Below are 27,437 nucleotides of genomic sequence, written 5' to 3'. Positions count from 1 at the left end.
GGTAATAATAGAGCGAAAATGACAGTTAGAAATTACAGTAAATTACATCTCAAACCAAATCTCAAGAGACATTGGCGACACACAGAAAGGGCGAGAGAGAGAGAGAGAGAGAGAGAGAGAGAGAGAGAGCGAGGGGAGGGAAAAGGTAGTTCTTAAATTAGGGAATAGCATTTCTTTCATAGCTAGAGGCTCGGAAGGTGGGAAAGTGCCAGTGATTGAATGAATGGTCAATGCAGGTCTAGGACAGACACGGTCAGGCAGGCGGGCGGGCAAAAGGAGAGCAGGCAGTAGCCCACCCACGTGATGGAGGGGGAAGTAGAACTCGGGGCAAAAGACCTGTGGGACTTGTTGGGACAGGGTACAGTCTCACGAGGGATTAATATGTCAGAGCTAATTTGAAACATTAGATGCGAATCACTATACAAGTACCATTAGCATACAGACAACCACGCCTGCCCATAACAAAAGTCGATCCAAATCAACCATAGCAGACCTGATTTAGAGGACTACACAATAGAGAACGAACACCTCTTCATGCTAGATCAAGTGCAACAATTACATAACCTAGTAAAGTTCAGTATGATAGCAAGACAAAACTACCTGCGCGACCTGACAGTTACATAACTTGAAACCGCAGGCAACAGTCGCAATGAAACGTTTTGCAAGCTGAAAAAGAATTTTTAACCAAGTTCAGAATAAAAGAATAGCAAAATGATTTTTACACAAGAATTTACAGATTTACAGAAGAGATCTGATTAATAGATTAAGATGGTGATCTATTTCCAGAGGTAGCCTGACCATATAAGCACTTAGAGATAGGTATCGCAAAAATCAAGATTCAATAACTTACAGCTGTTAACAATTATCAAAATCAGAGCGCATGAACAAGATATTGATTTTCTCAGCTAAACTTATAGCTTTGTTCATTTCGATAACTTTGTTACCTTGATTCAACTTAACCCGACATTATCTTGGTAAGTTAAACTTAACAATTTCTTTAAATATAAGTTTTGAACACGATTTCTAACAAGACAGAAGCAGTCGGCTTTCATCTCAGGCTTTTTACTACAAGAATTGTCAAATGTCATTACTAAAATTTTTAAGAGGCATCGAGCTGAAGCTGAGAGCGGCAAAAAACAAACCAACATTTTACTGCTTGCATGCGTTATACGTACTAAGCAAAGCCGGCAAAATTATTGACAAAAAAAGGGAGCGAGCTTTAGGTCTAACAAAGGACTTTGTCTTGCTATTACCACCACGCTATTCGCAATGACATAACAAAAGAGTCCGAAATTTAGCTCAGCGTCCGGAAGTGCTCAGCGTCCGAAATTTTGCTATGACCAATTTCTGATAAACTCATTTTTCATTTTTCGTAGATGACACTATCATGCTGCAGAGGGAGAATAACGCAGCCCAGAAAAGTGAATAATCTTTGAAGTAAAAGAACATTTGAAAACATCATGCATTTTGAGCACCTAAATAATTTACTACAATACTCAAAGTAATAAGACTCTCAACAAAGAGGTAACTAACATTTCAAGTGAATCTAATTAACTATCAAAAACTTGTTACAGCAGCACTTTTCACTTTTACTTTGCTAGCAATCAACAGCAAAAATTTGAACAACAGATCAATCAATCAATGTAAAACTTGATCCAACTTCACCTGACATTATCTTGGTAAGTTAAACTTTACAATTTCTTCAAAGTTAAGTTTCGAAAACAATTTCTAACAAGGCAGAAGCATTCGACTTACATCTCGGGCATTTTACTACAAGAATTGTCAAATGTCATTACTAAGATTTTCAAGAAGCATCGAGCTGAAGCAGATAGCGGCAAAAAAAAACAAACAAACTTTTGACTGCCTGCATGCGCTATACGTACTAAGCAAAGCCGGCAAAAAGTATTGACATAAAATGTGAGCGAGTTTTAGTGGTCTAGCAAAGGATTTTGTCTTGCTGATACCACCACACTATTCACAATGAGATAACCAAAAGTACCTGGGTAGAAAAGAGCAAAGATTGCTTGCTCGCATTGCCTAAAACAAAATTTTCTGCAAAGAAAAATATTTCAGTCAAAAGACATGTAATGCTCTTGCAAAAGCGATTTCAAACAAAGCGTCAACAAAATATCATATCTGGATCTGTTCCGCTAACACCCCACCCCGTCTTATATAGCCGAAATTTGGCGTTAAGGGAAAAGAGCCTCCCAGCTGATGAAATGCCCTTTAACGACGCCGGGACCTCAGATTCTAAATGCATATCCCCTGGTGAGGTCCCGTCATCATAGAAAGCTAGATAAACAGAGGAAAAAGCTAATTTACCTACCACTTAGTGCATTTATATTGAACAATGCAACCAATTTGGTGCAATTTCCATTCAAAAACTCTGAAGCCAAACTGCTCATAAACTCAATTGCGCAACTTTCTTGAGGCATAAATTGCATTGACAGAAGCCAACCACAAAATTTAGATAGTTGGAAAACAAAGACCAAACAATGCAAATCTATCTCTTAATTGTTCACATTTAAAAAAAACTCAAATTCCTAATTCATTTTCTCAACTGAACTCGGCAGCCAGGAAATGGTGCCTTGGTGCCAAAAAATTGCCCAGCGTCCGAAATTTTGGTATGACCAGTTTCTGACAAACTCATTTTTTACTTTGCGTAGACGACACTGACATGGTTCAGAAGCAGAATAACGCAGCCCAGAAAAGTGAATGATGTTTGAAGTAAAAGAACATTTGAAAACATCATGCATTTTGAGCACCTAAATAATTTACTACAATACTCAAATTAATAAAACTTTTAACAAAGAGGTCACCAACTTTTCAAGTGAACCTAATTAACTATCAAAAGCTTCTTACAGCAGCACTTTTCACTTTTACTTTGCTAGCAATAAATTTGAACAACAGATCAATCAATCAATGTAAAACCAATAAACGATACCTCCATGCATTTCCAGTTCAATATTTAGTGTACAATCATTCGGTCAAAACGATGAAATTTCAAATAAACGTAACTAACCGTAAATGAAACATTTTGACATTCATACTTCACATCGTAATAGTAAAAAAAAAGCGGGAAAAGGATTTTTCATTTTTGGGAATAAAGTTTAAGAAAATTGGACCATCGTTCAAAACGAGGCAGATATTAGGCGGGTCGTACAGTCCATCTACCCTCTCCCTAGTTGTAGTATCTGTATTTATATTTAAAATGTGGGTATTTGTTCGAAGCGGAGAAATTGATTTTCTTTCTTTCTTCCTAACACTTAACAATTGAACTTTTAAGTTAGTTTCAATTGATAAGACCAGTATGACATGACGCTTGTGACCTATATTTCACATTCCTTCTCAAAAAAACTGGTCCATTTTCTATTGATTAAGAGCATCATTACACAGAAAGGCAAATGTGAAAAACGCAAATGTCAAAAAAGCAGAAAAAAAATTACAAAAAATACATCAGGCGCTCGCGAACAAGATCTTGAGCACGAACGAGTGACTTTATGGGGCCATATTTTGGATCAATTCCCTCACCTCACCCAAATTAGTAGCCTCATACATGTTGCAACCCCAGCGTAAATGCTATTTAAAGACAATATAACAAGCTATATAGCATATAACTTTTACTTTGTTTGTTAACGTCATCGTGGAAGTTAAAACATGACATATTAGATTCCTTCTTTTCCATTGAGCATCATTCTTCTGTCTAACGTATAATGTTAGTATCTGGCGCCAGATGAATGTGATAACTGCAACCAGGCATGTGGACTAACAGCACTCAATTGGGTCTGCAACCTGCGACACATTTCAAACTACGCCCGGAAGAGCAGCAGTTAATTGTGGTCTTTGTGATCGTGACAGCAGTATTAGTAGGAACAAAGCTTCTGTTGATACCATTCAAGAACACACTTTACCACATTGAGAACAGAAGCTCTCCGAATTGTCTTTTGTAACTTATTGTGCCATCTAGTATTTAACCCCCCCCCCCCCCCCGGTGTTGTCTAGGAACCCTGATACAATTTTATGTTAACAGGGATTTTAAACTTTTCCCCAATTCCTCATGTTTCTGGAGAGGGGGCGGGGGCGATCCATTAAGGTGCGTAAATCACCGGAAAATTTTGAAGCTCAAAACATTTGAACCGCTTATAAAAATAGCACCATTACTTTTCCATTAAGATTTATTGTCCCAAAAGTTATGTCATACTGGACACGGCATCAGATTTGACAAATTAAATTTCATACAAGGTTCAAGTCAACGCAAATGTTGCAACAACGCTTTCTCTCAACTACCACACGAGTAATATTAGAAGGATTAGATTCAATCAGGAACTAAGCTACATTTAATCACAAATTCACGTGGAAGCCATAACTCAAATAGATAATCGAACAGCACTTCCGTCTTGCTTAAGTTGAATTGAAATAAAAGGAAAAGGTTACACTTTATCCACATTCCCACATGTACAAAACGTGGAACTTCAACGAAACTGAATAAGCACCAACTCTTTTTCACATCTACAAAACTAAAGCCTTCAAAATACTGGCGAAAAACAATCAAATACAGGAACTGAAAGCTTAACTAAAGCAAAAAGAAAAACATAACCGACTAACATCGGGTGAATTGCTCTCAAACGACCGGCGATTAGTTGGCTTCGCCAGTAGCTAGACACGGTATAGTGATGCTAGCCTTAGCATAATTGAAGGGGGCGTGAGGTGAGCGCAGCGGGAGGTGAACCGGGGGCTGATGAGGGGGGTAAGAGTGGGGTGGGGGCCAACAGAGTCGGGGGGAAACAGTTCGAAGGGGTGCAACGATGGGATAAGGGGGGATTGGGGGTGACAGCTTTTAAGACGAAGAACCGCCCTTCACACCATGAAATTGTCTCCTCAGAACGCCATAAGTATAAGTCTCCAAAACAGTTCCTGTGAATCGTATACTTGGCGACTAGTGAGCTGAAAAGCTCTAAGCGCACTTAATGCCCGCTGGGCACTACCTGTTTATCCAATTTTTGAGGACGAAAAGTCAAATGGGTCAGGTCAAAAATTGGTCAAGCGAAAAATCGCATTAAAGACACAGACAGGACTAATATAATTGCTACAAACTTCGTTTGAGAGCAATTAAGAAGAGCCTGAAAAGATTTGAATGAAATCAAATAGACTACATTAACAAGTCCGAAGTTTCCCATTGCAGAAAATTGCAATAAAATGCTTCTCTGCAAGAACTTTTTAAAGTGGTCATATATTGGTAAACATTTCAGTCAAATTATTTCTAAACAAAATCAAGTACTACATAGAAGAAAATATGAATAACTTCAGACATTAAAGCCGAAAAAACGGATGTTAACACACCCCTGACCAGCTGACTTAAATGTACTCCACGGAAAATAAAATTCCTGTTCACAATTTCGTAATTGAATCACACCTGCGTATCAATAAAAGCCCACGAAGTTTACAAAAATTGTTTACGAAAATTGTTCTGCAGCTCCTCTTACAAGGCAATTCAAATTTTTAACAATATTTTGTAGACAAAATCCTGTTTCAGACTCTAAAAGTCAACCTTCATCAAATTCATTTGAAAATGAAATGTCAGCGAGACGTATAAGATATAAGTATAAAATATGACCCTTACGGCCTGAACGAATTGCAGGGGTGGGGATTATGGGGGTTGAAGTGGAAATGAGGGGGGCTGATATGGGAGAGGGGTGAAGTGGGGGACTGAGGAGGGCTAACTGAGAGGAGGACAAACTCTAAGATCCGCCCTTCATACTATGTGTTTATGTATCGTACATAGTTCCGGTGAATCACATACTTAGCGAGTACTGAGCTGCAAGGTTCTAAGAGAACATAATGCCATCTGGTCTTCACCCGTTTGTCATGTTTTTGAGGACGAAAAGTCAAATGGTCTGACGAAAAAAAAACTTATTAGTACATGCCCTGAATTAAAATCAAAAGATCTCAATTTACCAATGATCTGAACATCCGAACTTTGTCAGTCAACAAAAGATATGCCGTGAAATGCGAAAATAAGCAATAAAATCTAAAAACAAATTAAAAATTATTTTTCCAAAATAGCGTCGTTAAAATCCCCCACAAAAAAACTTCAACTCCGTAGAATGCCTACACCATACCAAAACCTCAACAGAAATCAACTAAAAACAAAAGTTAAAAGGCTAATATTTTCTGCCAACAAGAAGAGTTCGCCAATATTTTCTACCAACAATAAGCGTTGAAGTCGAAGAAACATTTAGCTATGAAGTGAAAAAGATTAAACTGATTCACTTTGTTTCATTAGCAACCTTCGAGAGTTTCTATTGTTAAGACTAAGTGCTGCAAAAACAGAAATGAAAAAAAAAAATCGGGCAAACATCAAACAAATTCAATAATATTTTATGAATGGTTTCAAAGTAAAAAAAAATCAATGCCGGTTCAGGGATTCAGACAACTCCAAATAGACGCAATTAAATCAGATATGTAACTTTTTATTCGCACTGACAAAGTACAGAAAACGAGTCAAATTGCAGCACGTAAAAGCTCGTTCTCGAAAACTGTGAATTTGTGCGTACGCCATATTCTCACTCCACCATAATATAGTTTGAATAAAATCACGCTTCGAACGTAATGGCCATTTCGCTCCTGTTACTATTTCAGCTTGACTAAAAACTTGACTCTAATTTGGCTTCTCATTGACATTAAAAGCGCACGAATACAATCCACATCTTCAAAAACCGGTCTGACGAAAAATTGTTAGTACAAAAAATCGCATTAAAAAGACCACCAGGACGAATATGCTTGCTACAAACATTGTTTGAGAGCACTTAAAACGATTAAGATGTCTCTTTGGATCTGTTGTAGATTATTCACAGCCGCTGCTGTGGAGACAATGTCACTGTCGTCGTGATTAAAACATGTCGTTATTTCTGCAGCTGTTGTAATCACAAGATTTGCGAAATGCAGCCGCTATTTTCAGAATATATTTCATTGGGCAACTTCCACATTTCGTGTAAATTGCTGTTAAAGCAATTTTCTTTCTCGTATCTGTATAATTACCGAGCCGATTGATAGGATATATTTCTGATAAACTTTTTTCAAATCTTTTTCCGTTCGGTTCTTTGCCATCTTGAAAGCCATTGGTACTCGCCCTTGGTATTTTTGAACCTCAGGCAGTCCTAGCTTGCATTCCTTGCTGTCAGCTAATTTTATGAACACGAAATGTCGCCCAGTAGAAACAAAACTTTGAGAATGAATACTCTTCTCAAAACGAATGCCCTGAGACTAACCGTGGAACCGGTTCGAGGCAACAATAGCTTATCTCCAACTTAATTGTATTAGAGTAGAGAAATTGAAATGATCTGCGAGCGAGACCGATTTAGATCACGCAAAAACAAGAGTCAGGCACACAAAAGCCACTGAAATAGAATTTACATTGGTTCATAGAGACAACGACAATGCGCAAATAAAAACCACTCAGTTGCTGCACACTTTGTCGGATGTGAAATCTCATACGATCGAAAAGAGACGCATCACTCAAACATCACGTCATTTTTCAATGAACAAAATGCTGACAAGATGTAAGACTTGCGAAAATCAATGAGAGAAATAGTGAAAACCCAGACATTGTTCTGCATCTCATCAAGCCTCGAAATATATTTGCTGCTACTAAAAAGCGGTTATGATAAAATCCGATTTTGCAGCCAAAACTATATTTAAAGCATGATTCGGTAATTATTTTAAGACAGCTCTATGACTACCGATTCCACTAAAACAGTTGGTAGATAAGAGCTGTTAGAGCCTATAAGAGCTTTTAGAGCATAGAGGTCGATTTCTAGAGGTCGAGTCCTTTCATCATATAAATGATGCTTTGCTTACCTTCTGCTGGCATTGAATTCATCCCCACTCCATTTTCTTCGGGATAACCATCTCCAGCGTAGTTCACAGGAAGCATTGCATGCACTCTAAAAATATATTGTTTAGAAAACTCGAGTTACAAAAGTTTTTGCAATCTTGGTATGCCACATGAAATATGTGGCTCTTTCTGTTATACTCCTCACAATAAAATACCACCGTTAATGAGGGTAGAAGACACCACTTTGGTTGAAAATAATCCCTTAACAATGCTACTTTGTAATTAATCGCGGATAATGTCTGACAGTCGGATCCTCGTGCTGTAACTTAAACCGAGGAGATATGCGAAACTTGGAACGGTTTCAACGAAAGGTTGTGTCCTGGATAACAAATAGCAAGACACTGAGTTACATCGAACAACTAAGTTTGTCAAATGTACTACCCTCGCCAATGTACTATCACCTCAATGATCTTCTACTATTATCAAGTCTTCAACAAATTCAACCGACAAATACAAAACAGCCGGTTCTGCCAGGAAACAGATCAATGAGAAGAGACGATTACTTTGACTTAACGAAAAAACGACTCAAAAAATCACGCGGCGAATTCTTCTTTCGCACCCAGGATAGCCAACAGACTTCATCACAGCATTGACTTCGGAAATCAACACGGCCTAAAACACACAATTCTAAAGCAAATGTGGAATGATATCATGATGCGGTACAAACCAGAAAACGTCTGCACGTGGCAGATCTGTTCTGACAGTCAACACTGCAGAGACTAATTTTCTAAAGCTGCTTTGATCGGGAGAAATCCCTTCTGTAAAGAAAATCCCCAACAACAACAATAACATTAATTAGAAGTAATTAGCAGCTGATTAGTTATTGGAAATTAATAAAATACACATGGCAACATCATGCAAAAAATGGCAGCCAGCTGTTCACGGCCACGACTTTCTATGTAATCCGTAAACAACGGGCCACTTATCTCAGCTATGCCACAAAGAGCGTCCAACAGTAGTAGTAGTAGTATAGTAGTGACTAGATTAGAATAAAACTTTAGATTAAATAAGTTAAATGAATTTCGTGGCAGCCGTTGTGGCCCCCTGAGTATGGTTGTGATTGTTGCAGCAAGTTCTCTTCACAAAGCGCTAGCAGACGATCCTGAGGGACTTCAAAATCTCATCAAGTGCTGAAACATTACGTACACAGCGATTTCGGTGTTAATCTCAATCAAGATTCGAGCGATCAGCGAAAATCAGTGCAAAAAATCATCAACGACTACCCTGACGAACCAGCGATCATCTGGCACGACGTAATCAACAAAGGCATTACTGAGAATCCGACTGATCCACGTGAACCCCTCACAGCAGAACTTCACGAAATACGGGCCCTGCTTCAGATCGTTGAAATAGTATACTGCAAACGAGACGGAGCGGACGACATACTGTAGGATCTCAAGAAGCTCAACATTCCTGTTGTCAACGTCCCCTCTGACATAATTTCACGTCTCAAACAGAAGAGTGCTGAACTTAAAGCTGATCTGCGAGAGCTGCACCAGAAACACGAATACGAGCTATAGAGCTTAAACATCATTCGAAACAACAACTTCGACCTGAAACCGCTTCGAACAAAAAACGAAAACCGACAGCCAAGCAACGAGCAACAAAACGACGGAAACTTGCCGAAAGTCAGTACAATTCTTGAGTAAGTACATGACTAGGATTGTATCTGAGCTTAATTGTCCAGTAATTACCTCCTAACCTATATATATAATTTAGGTCTCTGATCTTAATTTTTCAGTACCTAAATCTGGTTTTCTGAGCTTAAATGCTCAGTACCGGACAATCCTTGCTCCTCATTTCTGGCAAATCCTTTTTCTGAGCTGAATAGTTCAGTGACGACTTATCAACCCGCTCTGTTTTCATTTCTATACTCCTTTCTACTTTTCTTTCCCCTGTCTCAATGGCCTCTCGCAAGTATCCATCAATGGAATAAAGGAGCTAGGACCCATTTGCAATACTCCTTTGTAAGGCATGTCTCGACAATGAGGAAAAGGACTCCCTCATTAGGTGTCACACCATTGAGAAAATGAGGGAAAATCCCAGCAAGATTCCCTGGAAGGGAAGGTTTGGCTCCAGAGTATGGAAGAAAGGTTAACTACGATTGTGCATGAAAAAATTTACAATGCCGTAAATAGAATATGTTATAAAGTGGCAAAAAGCTACGCAGTTGTCATTGCCGTCAATCCCAAAGCGGCTGAAGCAGGCCCTTCCCGGGCAAAAAATGAGTCAAAAACACAGGATCACGACATTGGCAAGAGCTTTCGAATCAAAGGGGTCAAAGAGGACCCAGTAAAACAAAATCAGAAAATCTTGTTCCTACCATCGACGTATTACAAGAGGTCTTGAACACTAACGGAGTCAAATCATAAATACAAGAGCTGCAAAGATTGAGAGTTTGACAAAAGCCAAAACAAACCAAGGACTCTTCTAGTAACATTAGCAACGTATCATGAAGCCAGGCTAGCAGTAGCAAAAAGTATCGAAATGCAAGAAAATCTAGCAAAGACAAAACTCTACATCCTCCCAGCCTTGACGAAAGAGGAAGAAACAAACAAAATATGCGTCTAATGCGTCGCCTAGATTTCATTGAAGAAGGAGTGCCCAGTGAAAAGCTCAAAATTCACAATTTTGAGCTCTTCAAGGACGGCAAGAAAATTGAAATTCAAGCAGGGGCTGTTTGCACCAGCACTTGAGACTAGGATTCATCAATATTCTGTTACTGAAAGCAAGAAGTCTCGTGAGCATAGAGCGAAGATCAAAAGTGGCAAATTCAATTGCTCGGTCTCAGTATAACATAATATGCCAATGTGAAACCTGGCTCAACGCGAACATTAACGATTCCGTACTCTTACTCAGTGACTACTCAATTTTTAGATCATATAGAAAACAACTAGGGGGAAGCAACATGCAAGGAGGCGTACTCATTGCAATAAAAAACACCTTCAATGCTTAAGTAGTGTCAAACGAACAACCAGAATGCTGCGTAACGTGTAAAATTGTTGTGGACGGAAACCCGTCTACATCTGTTGCTTCTACAGTCCCCAAAAAGGAGGTTACTAAAAAATTTACCCAACAAAGCCCCAAAAATCATCTGCGGGGACATGAATTTCCCAAACGCCAACTGGATTAACTCCACAAGTGATGATAATCAGGACCAAATAATCCTGGAATTGATGGAATCAAATCTCTTACAGCAGGTGGTTGAATTCGAGAAGAGAGGAAGCAACCTACTCGGCGTAGCTTTATTCGATAATTGCTCTCTAGTAGCGCTAAAAGACGATGAGTTCTCAAAATCATGTAGTTTCTCCGATCATGATGCGATATGTTATTTATTGGAAAACCCAAACCAGGAAATCAAATCCCCCATCGACAGCTTTTGAAGTTGTGGTAGCGCAGACTACTCGGAACCAAGGAGAAAGCTGAGTTTGAAGCAGTCTGTTACTCAAACATCGAAAATATGTGCGACGAATTCCATGAGTTTTTGGAAAAAATTATCAAAGTTCACGCACCCAGGAGTACAAAACATCGTCATTCACTACCACCATCAATCACCACCGGTACTTCGAATCGGATGAAGAGATTTAAGATACAAAAACACCAGCTAGAACTAAAGCCAACTAGCTACAGAAGAAACTTGGGAGTCCAACTGGGTGATGTAGCAGGAAAAAGTGATGTCGACTAGTGATACAAACTTGATCTTCAAGCATCTGAAAAGCCTAAGCAAATCCAATTGTCTCCCCCAAGATGATGACGAGAAACGGAGTTACATCTTCCAGACTCCAAGAAAAGTTTGACTTACTAAACGACTTGTTTCAATCCGTTTACAATCCAAAAGTTGAGTTCAATCTCTGAGATATCAAATACGAAAACTCTAAGCTGACGAACTTCAGCTTTTCGCAAAATAAAATCTTTGACATCTTGGTCACTCTTGATAACAAAAAATCAAGCGGACCCATCAGATACCCTCCTATACTATTCCAGAAAACAGCCTTCCACATGAGTATGTGCCTCCACAAACTGCTAAAGAACATCGAAAAGCTTCAAAAAAACCAAAAGCTTTGGAAAGTGGAAGCTATCTCTCCAATATACAAGAAAGGAGATAAAAGGATGATGGAAAATTACAGTCCTGTCTCCCTATTGAACATCGACAGTAAAGTACTGGAGAAGCTAATGTACAGAGCACTAAACGAGTTTTTTGTGGACTACCTGACAAAATACGAACAAGGTTTTGTTTGAAGGAGATCAGTACTAATGAACACAATTTCGTTCCTGAAAATAATCTACAAAGCACTTGACAAAAATTTGCACGATGAAATCATGGCTTTCTACTCGGACTTCTGCAGAGCGTTTGACAGAGTTCCACATTTTGAGTTGTTGAAGAAAGTGGCACAAATTGGAGTCGGAGACTGCGTCCTCGAACTCCTATACGCTTACTTAAAGGATAGGAAAGAGTACGTGCGAGTGGAAATGCCACCTCGAAAACAGTAAATGTCACAAGGGGAGTACAACAGGGATCACTTCATGAAACTTCGTTGTTCTGCATCTTCATTAACAATTTACCCAAATTGTTCGAATTCAGTAGCCCATTCATCTTTGTTGACGACCTTAAAGTCCTAGCGATTGCAAAACACCCCGAAAAAGTGCATGACGAAATACTGGCAATTGATTGAGGGGTGAAAAACATGAAAATTGAACTAGGAGTTGAGAAATGTCCCAAATCATCCTCCCTGGAAGCCAAGTCTACCGTCTCCTGGACGGAGAGAAACTTAACTCTCCACATGAAATAAAGGATCTCGGGATCACGGTGTGCAGCAATTTCTCTTGGTCAGCACATGTCAACGCTCGTCTCAAGAAAACCAATAGAGTTCTGTACGCAATAAGGAGAAATGTGGCCTTCAAAGTTAAGACGTTAAATAAACTGGGACAGTATAAATCACTCGTTTTTCCTGTGCTTCTCTAAGGAATGAAATGTGTCCAACTGACGAAAACTGACATTCAAAACATTGGGAAGTTTCAAAGAAGATCTGTCAAATGTATAACGGCCATCTTGAAGGACAGTACCTGACAAGCCTGCGGCTACTGATTATACTACCGCTTCCAATGTATATGCAGCTAAATAACATTCTCACGTTTTAAAAATTTTTTCACAAAAAACCGGACAGGATCGATTTTCCTAATCTGACGGAGTCTAGAGGACGAAGCTCTGAGGTGTTCAATCTGAGGAAGGTGAGATTCAAGAAAGCCAGAAGTAAGTGCATCTTCAAAACTACGAGAACTGTCAACAAAAACAAATCTGTTATCGACTTTCTGAAAACGGAATGCCGGAAAAACAGATTCCTGAAGGTGACGTTGAATTTTGTCAACAAATAATTTTCAAGAGATAAAACTTGCACATGGCAACTAGCCGGTAATTGCCATACGTGCAGAAATAACTGGAATTGATTTTTTTAATTGATTTGCCAGGGATAGACTCCCATCGGCCATCGGCTGTACAGCTGCAACAACAACAACAACAACAACAACAACAACAACAAATGAGGGTGCTCAAATATATCAAATGACCCAATTTTGTGCAGTTGGTTGGCATACATGGCACTTCGAATCAGAAATTTCTCCGCATAGATTGCTTAGTGGTCTTTTTAACAACAAATGTCGGCCTGTTGGAACTTCGTAACAATCGATTCAAGATGAAAACGTTTACCAAGGGGCATGTCATAAAGCCCAAATAAAATACGATTAAGCATGAGCAGATCCCTGAATTGTAGGAAACACGATATAGGTAGGAACTTGCACTTAACTAGTCGATCCTTGTAACAGTTCCGAAAGAAATCTATTTACAGCACCTTTTCTGAATCAATTTCAGCTTCCGCAAATAACTAGTAGAGGGAAACCAGACTTCTGAAGCATAAACAAGCGAAGATAATATATATGACTTGTATAAGCACAATTTAGTAGAGGAATGTAAACTAGAGGGAAGATTTTGACGAAGCTATATTAATAAAGAGTAACATAAAGAAATTATTTTTGGGATGTGCTGATCCGATTTGATATTATCGCTAATTGTCAAACCCAGATCTTCAACAAGAGGAACAGGAGAGACAGCAAAGTCATTGAACTTCAAGTTTGTGGTATTGTTACAGATACCACCGATTACAAACAGTTAAATTTTTGATGCATTAAACTCCATTAAATTTTAGTCACCATATCTCTGAAGTCTTGTCCCGGATATCAATTATAACTTGATTAATTTCAATAGCACAATCATTTACGGAATTTATTTGTTTAGAAATAACATCAATATTATCAATATGAGACTTAGTGTTTTTGAGAAGCAAGGCCATATCCTTGAGGCCACTCCTTCGTCGGCTTGCCTGTGAGTCTCGAAGGCAGTATCATCTGCATCCACCAATTCGTCCCCTGAAGAATAATAGTCTCGGCCACCAGAATAGGAGATGTTTCGGGAGCCTCCACAGCTGCCACCGTCATCATTCATTGCCATATGAAACTAATTATTATAATTATCACAACAATTAGGCTAAACCCTGTCGAGCATGACTAAATTATCAGAGCATTTTGTTGTATGAATTTGCTCTGATAACTTTGCCTTAAGTGTGTATGAATTTACTCGTTTTGTTGTTGTTGTTGTTTCCTGGTGTTTGACACCAGAGGGAATTCGCCCAATACTTCTGATTAGATCGATGTCTAAATGTTCCGACAATCACATATTGCAGAAAGATATAATCTTCTAGATACATATAATCTCTCATGGGGTTTAACACCCGAGGGATTTTTCCCATTACTTCTGATTAGAACGATGTCCAAATGTAGCGACAGTCACATATTGTAAAGATACATATAATCTTTTCAAAAAATATATATGAAATTCAATCCTCCAGCTGTAATTTTGCCAAAAACCATTCTCTCTGTTAATGAACCTCATATCAATAAGAAATTTGCGCTAAATAATGCTATGCAGTTTGTTCTTTTTTACTTATATCCTTGTGTATTCACCCTAAGTTTTGACATTAGCTTTTAGTTTAATTTGTTCTTTAGAGATAATGTAGATATTTCATACTATGGCAATCAGTTATTTGCTCGATTGCTTCATTTCTTGATTAGTAGCTTTGATCCCTACTATATTCATTTTCCTCTGCCGCAATGTCCCACGACCATGGATGTGACACTTCGCTCAACTAAACGACTTGTTTCAATCCGTTTACAATCCAAAAGTTGAGTTCAATCTCTCAGATATCAAATACGAAAACTCTAAGCTGACGAACTTCAGCTTTTCGCAAAATAAAATCTTTGACATCTTGGTCACTCTTGATAACAAAAAATCAAGCGGACCCATCAGATACCCTCCTATACTATTCCAGAAAACAGCCTTCCACATGAGTATGTGCCTCCACAAACTGCTAAAGAACATCGAAAAGCTTCAAAAAAACCAAAAGCTTTGGAAAGTGGAAGCTATCTCTCCAATATACAAGAAAGGAGATAAAAGGATGATGGAAAATTACAGTCCTGTCTCCCTATTGAACATCGACAGTAAAGTACTGGAGAAGCTAATGTACAGAGCACTAAACGAGTTTTTTGTGGACTACCTGACAAAATACGAACAAGGTTTTGTTTGAAGGAGATCAGTACTAATGAACACAATTTCGTTCCTGAAAATAATCTACAAAGCACTTGACAAAAATTTGCACGATGAAATCATGGCTTTCTACTCGGACTTCTGCAGAGCGTTTGACAGAGTTCCACATTTTGAGTTGTTGAAGAAAGTGGCACAAATTGGAGTCGGAGACTGCGTCCTCGAACTCCTATACGCTTACTTAAAGGATAGGAAAGAGTACGTGCGAGTGGAAATGCCACCTCGAAAACAGTAAATGTCACAAGGGGAGTACAACAGGGATCACTTCATGAAACTTCGTTGTTCTGCATCTTCATTAACAATCTACCCAAATTGTTCGAATTCAGTAGCCCATTCATCTTTGTTGACGACCTTAAAGTCCTAGCGATTGCAAAACCCCCCGAAAAAGTGCATGAGGAAATACTGGCAATTGAACGAGGGGTGAAAAACATGAAAATTGAACTAGGAGTTGAGAAATGTCCCAAATCATCCTCCCTGGAAGCCAAGTCTACCGTCTCCTGGACGGAGAGAAACTTAACTCTCTACATGAAATAAAGGATCTCGGGATCACGGTGTGCAGCAATTTCTCTTGGTCAGCACATGTCAACGCTCGTCTCAAGAAAACCAATAGAGTTCTGTACGCAATAAGGAGAAATGTGGCCTTCAAAGTTAAGACGTTAAATAAACTGGGACAGTATAAATCACTCGTTTTTCCTGTGCTTCTCTAAGGAATGAAATGTGTCCAACTGACGAAAACTGACATTCAAAACATTGGGAAGTTTCAAAGAAGATCTGTCAAATGTATAACGGCCATCTTGAAGGACAGTACCTGACAAGCCTGCGGCTACTGATTATACTACCGCTTCCAATGTATATGCAGCTAAATAACATTCTCACGTTTTAAAAATTTTTTCACAAAAAACCGGACAGGATCGATTTTCCTAATCTGACGGAGTCTAGAGGACGAAGCTCTGAGGTGTTCAATCTGAGGAAGGTGAGATTCAAGAAAGCCAGAAGTAAGTGCATCTTCAAAACTACGAGAACTGTCAACAAAAACAAATCTGTTATCGACTTTCTGAAAACGGAATGCCGGAAAAACAGATTCCTGAAGGTGACGTTGAATTTTGTCAACAAATAATTTTCAAGAGATAAAACTTGCACATGGCAACTAGCCGGTAATTGCCATACGTGCAGAAATAACTGGAATTGATTTTTTTAATTGATTTGCCAGGGATAGACTCCCATCGGCCATCGGCTGTACAGCTGCAACAACAACAACAACAACAACAACAACAACAAATGAGGGTGCTCAAATATATCAAATGACCCAATTTTGTGCAGTTGGTTGGCATACATGGCACTTCGAATCAGAAATTTCTCCGCATAGATTGCTTAGTGGTCTTTTTAACAACAAATGTCGGCCTGTTGGAACTTCGTAACATTCGATTCAAGATGAAAACGTTTACCAAGGGGCATGTCATAAAGCCCAAATAAAATACGATTAAGCATGAGCAGATCCCTGAATTGTAGGAAACACGATATAGGTAGGAACTTGCACTTAACTAGTCGATCCTTGTAACAGTTCCGAAAGAAATCTATTTACAGCACCTTTTCTGAATCAATTCCAGCTTCCGCAAATAACTAGTAGAGGGAAACCAGACTTCTGAAGCATAAACAAGCGAAGATAATATATATGACTTGTATAAGCACAATTTAGTAGAGGAATGTAAACTAGAGGGAAGATTTTGACGAAGCTATATTAATAAAGAGTAACATAAAGAAATTATTTTTGGGATGTGCTGATCCGATTTGATATTATGGCTAATTGTCAAACCCAGATCTTCAACAAGAGGAACAGGAGAGACAGCAAAGTCATTGAACTTCAAGTTTGTGGTATTGTTACAGATACCACCGATTACAAACAGTTAAATTTTTGATGCATTAAACTCCATTAAATTTTAATCACCATATCTCTGAAGTCTTGTCCCGGATATCAATTATAACTTGATTAATTTAAATAGCACAATCATTTACGGAATTTATTTGTTTAGAAATAACATCAATATTATCAATATGAGACTTAGTGTTTTTGAGAAGCAAGGCCATATCCTTGAGGCCACTCCTTCGTCAGCTTGCCTGTGAGTCTCGAAGGCAGGATCATCTGCATCCACCAATTCGTCCCCTGAAGAATAATATTCTCGGCCACCAGAATAGGAGATGTTTCGGGAGCCTCCACAGCTGCCACCATCATCATTCATTGCCATATGAAACTAATTATTATAATTATCACAACAATTAGGCTAAACGCTGTCGAGCATGACTAAATTATCAGAGCATTTTGTTGTATGAATTTGCTCTGATAACTTTGCCTTAAGTGTGTATGAATTTACTCGTTTTGTTGTTGTTGTTGTTTCCTGGGGTTTGACACCAGAGGGAATTCGCCCAATACTTCTGATTAGATCGATGTCTAAATGTTCCGACAATCACGTATTGCAGAAAGATATAATCTTTTAGATACATATAATCTCTCATGGGGTTTAACACCCGAGGGATTTTTCCCATTACTTCTGATTAGAACGATGTCCAAATGTTGCGACAGTCACATATTGTAAAGATAAATATAATCTTTTCAAAAAATATATATGAAATTCAATCCTCCAGCTGTAATTTTGCCAAAAACCATTCTTTCTGTTAATGAACCTCATATCAATAAGAAATTTGCGCTAAATAATGCTATGCAGTTTGTTCTTTTTTACTTTTATCCTTGTGTATTCAGCCTAAGTTTTGACAATAGCTTTTAGTTTACTTTGTTCTTTAGAGATAATGTAGATATTTCAAACTATGGCAATCAGTTATTTGCTCGATTGCTTCATTCCTTGATTAGTAGCTTTGATCCCTACTATATTCATTTTCCTCTGCCGCAATGTCCCACGACCATGGATGTGACACTTCGCTCAACCCATTGATCAAAGTGAATGCCGTCATTGTAAAACTCTTCTGAGGAATGCGAGCGTTTGCGGCAATGGTTGCAGTTGGCTTCACGTAAAGTGCAGTGGTTTGAAACGCTCCGCTGACAACCCTCCCGAGTTTCAAAGTCCGCGATCTATTTCAAAAGTAGCACATGGTTATTGCAATGTCGCACTACAGCCCTGCCCACTGACCTCCATAACAAAAGTCAAGATATACAACCTGTTTACCTCCACAGGAAGCCCAGGTTTTTGCTGACGATTGCAATGATGGGCCCATAGTCGCAACGGGTCCCGGAAAAATAGCGGAACACAACGAAAATAACGAAACGTTTTGGCATACACTGCCGAAAAACGCCGATAGGATTGACAGAATTCAGAAAGAATTTTGTCACTGGAGACCAAACTTTATAATACAGAATAAAAACACAGCAGGGCTATATCTAGTTGAAGGCAATGATGAAATTTTGAAACAGTTTGCAGAAAGGGTCATCTATGAAGAGATTTCTTTAAAGGTTGCCGCTATCTTCCCCTACCTGGTTCTCTTTTGCTGAAATCGACAACGACGGACCAGTTTACAAGACCCTCGCCCGACGTCTACAGTTATTTTGCCAAGGCTTCCTCGACGAGCTTCTACTGGAAGCTAGAGCTCTGCAATAGAAAATTCGTAAGATCCCTAATATCGGCAGAAATGATTAAATGAAACAATTCAACAAACTCATGGAGACCGGAAAAAATTCAAACGCTATTAACTGTCTCACTGGTGAACTATCATCCGGGATATCACCAAACGATACAATTAACAAAAAAACTGTAATTGCGCTGCTCAAAAGAAGCCCCCGATTCCTTCCGAAGTCAACCTCAAATACATAGTTGACAAAAAACACGTTTGAGTCAATCCCGTACCACCCTGTTCGAGGTTAACTCTTCGTACAGGATTGAGTCTTCGAAAACATAGGTGCATTGGCAGTCAAAAAGACAGATTTGAAAACACAGGGCAACCACGGACCGTGCGGCAAACGATTGGAGACTAATTTTCACGTGTTTCAAAGAAGTGTTATTAAACATAGCTGTTCATCTGGCCAGTGAAAAAGTATCCAAAAATTTATCGAAGAGGACAATGAATGCAGACTAGTCCCCTTAAATAAAAAACCCGGTGTTCGGCCTACTGGCCTAAGAGAAGTTCGTCCTATCATAGGCAAAAACATCATCAAGCGTATCGAAAACAACCTACGCTTTTTGGGCAGCAACACACAACTTTGCCTAAGCCAAAATGCGGGATTGATCATTAATTCACTCTCTGCGCTCGCACTATGAAAAATCTGAAAATAAAACCTTTCTCCTAATATACGCAAAAAACGCGTTCAACTGCCTCAACCGTAACCTGGCAGTTAAAATTATCAAGAGAATTTGCCTGACGCAGTAGGACGTTTGGAGGACTTACTCCTCTTCTTTGGCTACAGCTTGAACACCCCGAAGTGTCAATTAGTAGTAAAAGAGACGTCAAAGATCAACAAACTCAGTTGGTTTGAGGGGACGGCAGTTGAAATTGTTGACGGCTGCCGCAATCTAAGACTGCAATAGGCAATGAGAAAACCTATCAGAATTTTCATGTAAACACAGCTGGAAAGTATTCCAATTTGTTGAAGAAATTGGGGCAGATAGCAAAAACATCCCCTCAGAACGCTTACGCAGGCCTCAAAAAAGGCGTGCAACAAAAATTAAATTTTGTGATCCGAAAAATCCCAAACTTACGGCATATATTCACAGAGGCAGAGGCCAACATCCAAATGCACGACCTACCGTCGTTCTTTGACTATCCGGTGTCTCAATCTGCACGGCAATTGTATTCGCTACAAATACGGGAAACATGCTTAATATCAGGGCGCCAATAGATTTCGAAACAGAGTACGCTGCTTAGCTAACCAAGTGCGCCTCTCTTGAAGATCATTTTAACCAGGAACGCATTAGGCACGACCAACGAACCCCACTCTTGAATAATATTCGATCGCGTCAGAAGGATCCTATGGAAAGCCTTCAGACCAGCAACGCCACGTAATATAAGAAAACTTTGGAAGAAGAAGCCTTGAACTGGCTCACAGCTCTACCGCTTAAGCGTTATAATTTTACACAAGCAAAATCCAAATTTAGGGACGTGATTTGCATTAGATATAATATTGAGGCCAAAAATGCGCCCATTAATTATCCATGTGGTGAAAAGTTTACCTTATCACATGCTCTCCACTGTACAAAGCGGGCGTGGTATGCACATATAGGACACAACGATATCAGAAACACCGCTGAAAATATAAATGATTTTTGCTATGAAGCCGAAGTTGGGCCGACTCTTCAGTTGCTTCAAAGCGAGCCCTTTATACAAAAAACTAATAGAACTGATAAAAACGGGCAACTAGACATTAAAGCTGAAGGTCGATGGGGGTCCAGGTTCAACTGTTGTTTCTTCGGCCTGACGCGTCTTATAACAAAACTAGCTAGCAAAAATGCTGAAGGGAAAGACGAATCATACTCCGACCCATTAACGTACATACGCACAAAAATAAGCTTTGCTCTTCTGCGTAGCGCTATTATATGGCTCAGTGGGTGCCAAACGGCCGACAGATTTTGACATTTCTTGCAGTGCCATAGTGCAGGAAGGGAGACTAGATTCAAAACGAATTGATTTATATAGGAATTAAATTTTTTTGCGCAGCTCAAAAAGAGTTATAGTGCTTTGTCTAAACTAAATACGATACAGTGATGTTTATGTTTATATTTCTCGTGACGCAGCTCTGAAAAAGCCATAGGGCCTTGTCTTTAAAATTATATACAATGCAGTGGTGTCTCACCGCTCATCCATTGGATTGTCCTACGCGGCTTACGAGCAAACTCCATTTAAAATATCCCACTAAAAATATAAGAAGAAAAATCTAGAACAACTAATGGGATGTGGAATGTTTTGCAGCTTGCTCTAAGGTGGTTGTTGTTTTTTTGTTGCAGTTTCGTAGCAGATTGCAGGAATAAGTAATTCGCAGTTGTCTTTAATTATGAACACATTCTTGTGTTTCTTCACAGCTGACAGTCGCAGAACAATTGCGACGCGCACAGACTTTTTTTATCGAATATTTTATAGACAATTTTCCTCATAAAAGTTAGCAATTGGTCTCACAGAGCTTTTAACGCGTTGTATTTTTTGTACATGGGTGTTTGATTTACCAAAGAGGTCGTTCAGTAGTAAAATTTCATTCCAGCTTTTTCTGTTCGTCTTTTCAAATCTTTGAAGATGTTGTTCGACCCCCCCTCGATTGTACCTTCCGACAGGAACTGTTGCTAGTCCATTTGATTTATATCTTAAAGCCAAGTATTTAGCTGCAGGAACATTAAAAAGTGTAGCATGTTTAACAATCTAAATCGACTAACAATAAAGTGCCGCTTTGTTACCGGTTTTCCATCTAACACTTTTCTTTTCGCAGCGTTTATGCCTTTACATGCCTGATCGTAATGTTGCTTGTCGAGTGACGTCATTAGTAATTCTTTTATGCAACTAGAACCACTTGAACTTAAAGTGCAATAATAAACAATTTTTGGCGTCATTTTCATTTGACGTTGTTTTTAGCCTAATTTTTGTAATAAATTTTTTAAATAGTTTCCCTTTTGCACCCGGGAGGCCTTATAATTTTGTTTCGGCTCGTGATTGCTTGTTATTGAGTGATAAAAAGCCGGACATTGTTTGGTTAGTCCCAAATACTGTGGATTTCAGATTCCAGCGGAAGAACTTGTATCTTGTGTACTGAAAATTGAATATCTTTTGTTGTATCGTATTCACATTTTACATATAATGGTACAGGAGAGATATAAGAAGATTTTACCATATAATATAGGAAGAGACGAACTGTCTGGGAGAAACGACAGGCAGGGTTTCAAGTGAAGAGCCTGTCGACAAGAAGAACACATATTGAGGAAAAGTCGAAATTTCTTCCTTTGTGGAAGCTCCCAACACTTGAAACAAAAATTTCCTTTCAAAAAGAAAACCAAAGGGAACTGTAATGTCATTAGTGTTTGCTCGACAAATACAATCAAATGTCTAAACTCAGAAATCATACATGAGAACGGATGCGTTGGATTATTAGACAGTGGAAGGAGCACATCGCTTTTGAACTGGTCCACATACAAAAAACTGGGAACACCGGGATTGTGGAAACATAAACAAACGAACGTTAGGAGCCAATAACTCAGCTGTAAAAATAATAGGAGGAGTAACGCTGTTGCTACAGTTACAAACAAGACTACCTGAGTTTGAACAAGAATTTTTTTGATAACGGCAGACGAAAGTAAAGAATGTCTGCTGGAAATTGACATCCTGAAAACCAATCAATGTGTATTGAACTTACACGAACAGAAGTTATATAGCAGTCAGTTTAAAATTTCAATACTGCGCATCACAGACAAAATGCAAGGTGCTCTGGTTTTTGCAATTGCGGGAGAAAAGAACTCTTTACAGAGAAAAAAAGAATGTCTGATGAGAAATCTATTAGCTGATGAAAACACAGAAGAAATTCCGGGAGTGAAAGGATTAGTGGAAGCAATTGAACAGTTCGAAATTAAAACTGGCTGGCATTTAGGCGGCTTCAGGATATGAATGAAAGATGGTTCTTGTTTGGTAAAATTTTAAAATCTAAAGGACACACCAGTCACCCTGTATAAAAGAACTAAAATATGCACCTATCTCAAAAACAAACAAAACATCGTAGTGAATATTTGTGAATATTTGTTTTCTATTTGGAAACAGAACATTCCAAATAGAAAACAAGCAAATTTGGAAGGATCTAATCTAAATAACCAGCAGAAAGATACAGTGAAGAAATTTTTCATGAGCCATCAAGAAAAGATTGAGCTCATACCGAAGCTCGAATGACTCAGGATATTGTGACAAAATAAAACAGATCACAACAAAAAACACATAGAAGATGGAGAGCAGTTCCGCAGAAGTTTTTGCAAAATGAGCTCTGTTAAAAAAAATGCAATGCAAAAAATTCGAAGGAACAGAGGACGCTTAGCTAACAGAACCAACCCATTTGTATTGGGCAATTTTATCGAAAATGGTGAAAAAGAAAGATGGCAGCTACGGACTTGTTGTAGATTACAGAAATTCGAACAAACAAATCGAGAAAACCATTTAGCCGCTATCAAGAATAAATGACGTTAAACACTCTCTAGGAGGAATTGTTACTTTTCCAATATCGACTTAAAAACGGCATATTTTCAAATGGCGCGGGATAAAAATTCGCAGAACGTGACAGGTTTTGTAGCACCAAAAAAACTACATGTGGAAGAGACTGCCCATGGAATTTGCCGTCAGAGCCAGAGGCTTACCAAAAATTAATGGAGCTGATGATGGCGGGAACCTCTAATGAAGTGGGTTTAGTAATCCTGAACAACATAATCATCGTCAATAGATCTTTTTAAAAACATTTCGACCATCTAGATCTCGCACTTAGGCGGCAAGACGCTGATTTGAATATAAAATGCTCAAAAAGCAGATTATTTTTTAAAAAATTCACTTCCTGGGTTAAATTGTATCGGATAAAGGTGTGAAGGAGAATCCGGAGAAAGTAGCTGCAGTCAGTGAAATATAAAACCCACCAACTGTAAGAAAATGAGAACTACATTAGGACTGGTTGGTTTTTACAGATTTGAAAAAAAAACAGAGACGCCATATAAGCCACTAAACAAAAAATAACGTTTTTTTGGAGCGAAAATTTGGATCAGCAGTTGAACAACTAATACAAGCTCTACTGAAAGCACGCATTTTGGGTTACTGAAATAACACTGACCCCCCTAAAATAACCACCGACGCCCCTCGGTTTCGCATTAGCGCAATTATTTCCCAAAGACTGCAATGGGACGACAGAGTTATTGAATACACAAACAACGCGATCAGCAAAATCAACAAAACCACTCTGCAACAAAACGACTTTTTTTCTATAGTTTATTTCACTCAACAATTGACTTCACAAAATGTCTTTTGGAACAAAAATTTTTAATTATTACCTACAATAGTGCCCTCACGTGGTCATATAGTTTTAGTGAACCAGACAGATTAGTTGCCAGTTGGAGAGAAAAAGTCGGACACTTTGGTTGCGAGATCAAAGGAGAAGCTAGAAAGAGTATTCCACGCGAAGACTACCTTTCGAGAGTCCCATATATCGAAAGAGACTTCAAGGTTTTTTATCAAATGATCCTAGTAAACACGGAAGACGAAAAAATCTGGTCCCTTGGACTAGGGAAAACTGTGAAACAATTAGTTGAAAATCAATAAAATGCAGCAGAACTTACTATTTTGAGAAACTTGATTAAGAGCGGGAAACATCAGCAAAGGGAAAACATGGCAGAAGCCCCCATGGAAATGTGGAAACTTTGGTCTGATTTCACAAACTTACGAATAGAAAATGATATAATTAAGAGAAACGATCGTATTGCGATAATAACAACATAACACAAATGTTTTTCAAAGATCACTTTTAAATGAAATTATTCCTTCCTCCATGAACTCTGCGGAAATATTGGCATGGCAGGGCTAAGACTCATGATCAGGTACGACAATGGTTCTACTGGCCCGGGATGAGAAAAGATCTTCACGAGTAGATAAATTCTTGCGAAGTTTGCTGTCAAGAGAAGTCGCCACACCACAAAAACATACACAACCTGACAACTTGAAAATCAAAACAATCTTTTTGGCAAGTTGCCTTGGAGATTATGTTGAACTTATGCACAGTCCAAAGGGAAACAAGTACATTCTTTTAGAGATCAGTTTACAAAACGGCATGAAGCAATTCCGATGATTAACCAGGGCGCTTCACTGGTAGCTAAATCCTCACAGTGACAAGGGCAGTAACTTTATGTTGATACTTTTCAAGAGCATTTTTAAAAAGTTGTATATTAGCAGAACATCAAAAACAGCTTATCATCCTCAAGAAAACAGAGTTATAGCGCGTACTAGTTGCACAATTGGAGAGAGTGTTGCAAAATCTGAGGGCGAACATCACAATACCTGGATCAATTACCTTCCGCTAGAAATTATGGCATACAGATCATCAAATCACTCTATTACCTCCTTTTTTGGCAATCTGGTGCTCTGCCAACTAATTGCATTCTTTAGACAATACAAATCAAAAACTACTCTGCCTTGAGTGCTTAAGTTGACTGCTTGAAAGACGAACTAAAAGCGTATCATGAACTGTAACGGGAAAGCATGGACGTGGAGCAAGAAAGACAATAAACTTACTGTGACCGTAGCGCATTTGGCCCAAACTATGAAATTGTTGATTTAGTAATAGTATTCAGCCCCAACATAAAAACTGGCCCGACAAAAAAATTAAATCATTTTAAAGTGGACCACAAACAACACGTGAAATAATCAACGGTTTTAAATTTGTTATTGAAGATAGAAAACAACAGAAAACAAGAAAAAAACAAAAGTCCACCACGACCGACTCAAACGTTTTAACAGTAGATATTCTACGACTGAAAAAAAATAACAAGGCAAATAATGAACCACGATTACCATTGAATTTTCCGGAGGACAACTATTTTGGACTTTGTGGAAATTGAAGTAGTCACTCCCAAATTGAATGACACAGAGAAAAGAGAAGTTATTCCTGAAGGGAAAAATAGTCCAATTCACTGTAACTGACAATGAAACGGTCAGGGAGGAATTTTTTGAAGCACCAAGGTGTGGGAGCAGAAATGAACGAATGACTACTAAGGAAAACAAAAAGAGCAGAAGCACAAAATTTTCTGCGCCCAAAGCAGCCACACAGCAGAAGCCGGATACCCTGGCGGGAAAAAAATCGAAAGATGTGAATGCGAAGATCTTCTAAAAAGAAGCACGGCTCATACTTTGTAGAATGTTAGCGAAAAAAGATATAAAGAGGCGGTGCGTCCAGAAAAACAAGACCACGGAGATTGAAGGATTTTTTTATTCAAGGGTAACGTTATAGAGGAAAAATTTGATAATGACGTTTTTTTTTTCAAAAAATGATACAACAAAGTGCAGTGGGCGTGGAAATCACCTTAGAACGGGCAGCTGAACTGAAAATTTCTCCAAGTGATTATCATAATAGGTTTTTCACAATTTTTAGAGATTTTGGTGTATGATTTTGAGAACAATCTGCAGACGCAAAAATCATAGAGGAGCAAGATAAAACATATCAAAGAGGAGCAGGTAAACCAAGGAGGTCTCATGCATTCTGAGAAGAGCATGAGTAAATTAAAAAACTGCATGTACAGAGCTGCATATACTGTAACCGCGCTGAAAAATATGGTGGGAATGACGACATATCTCAACAAGAAAACGAATAAAATTCCAATATTTTACCTTTTAAAAAATTCAGTCTGCCAAAGACTATGGCAGGGACATAAAGTGTTGTTACCGGGACTCAATGATTTTGATTTCAGTGCTCCTAAAGAAATACTTAATTGAATGTTTGATGGCGGAAGCGACTTAGAGTTTGTTTAGAAAGTATCAAAAACGTTCATGAAAAGCCGATATGAGAAAAGAGTTAACTATGTCTACTCCGTGGACTTGATCAATGCAAAAGGTAAACAACAAAAGGGAACATCATTTATGATAAATGCAGAAATCTTCATAGGAACCTTGTCCATCGTAACTAAGAAAACAACTGATGGAACTTGGTTATATTTTAAAGACACTCTGAAACAAGAGCAAATTTTGTTATATCAGGGTGATACATTTGAATTAGATTCAGCACGATAAACGTTTGAAAAATTTGAAAAACCGAAAATGTTTATGATGGTAGGTTTTCAAACTGGACAATAGTAATGACAGTCAACGCTGGAAACAATAAGTTTTTATCAGCAAGTTAAACGCAAAAAGAAATTTAGTAGTTCAAGTAAAAAACAAGGACAAACAAAAAAACGATTTTCAAAT

General features: G+C 38.5%; 1 protein-coding gene across 1 annotated transcript in view; it reads right to left on the bottom strand.

The window, feature by feature from the left end:
* The window catches only part of LOC142344391 (MAGUK p55 subfamily member 2-like), an 87,809-nt gene that overhangs the window by 51,894 nt on the left and 8,478 nt on the right, over positions 1–27,437 (bottom strand). Inside the window, exon 2 of the mRNA XM_075395999.1 lies at positions 7,858–7,946. Coding sequence (XP_075252114.1) covers positions 7,858–7,933 — 76 coding nt within the window. The 5' untranslated portion in view covers positions 7,934–7,946. The remainder of the gene's footprint in view (positions 1–7,857; positions 7,947–27,437) is intronic.

Source organism: Convolutriloba macropyga, chromosome 8, assembly GCF_964194025.1.
Source record: "Convolutriloba macropyga chromosome 8, txConMacr16.3, whole genome shotgun sequence".
Taxonomy (NCBI): domain Eukaryota; kingdom Metazoa; phylum Xenacoelomorpha; order Acoela; family Convolutidae; genus Convolutriloba; species Convolutriloba macropyga.
The sequence above is the reverse complement of the archived record's forward strand: the minus strand, read 5'-3'. Positions and strand labels throughout refer to the sequence as shown.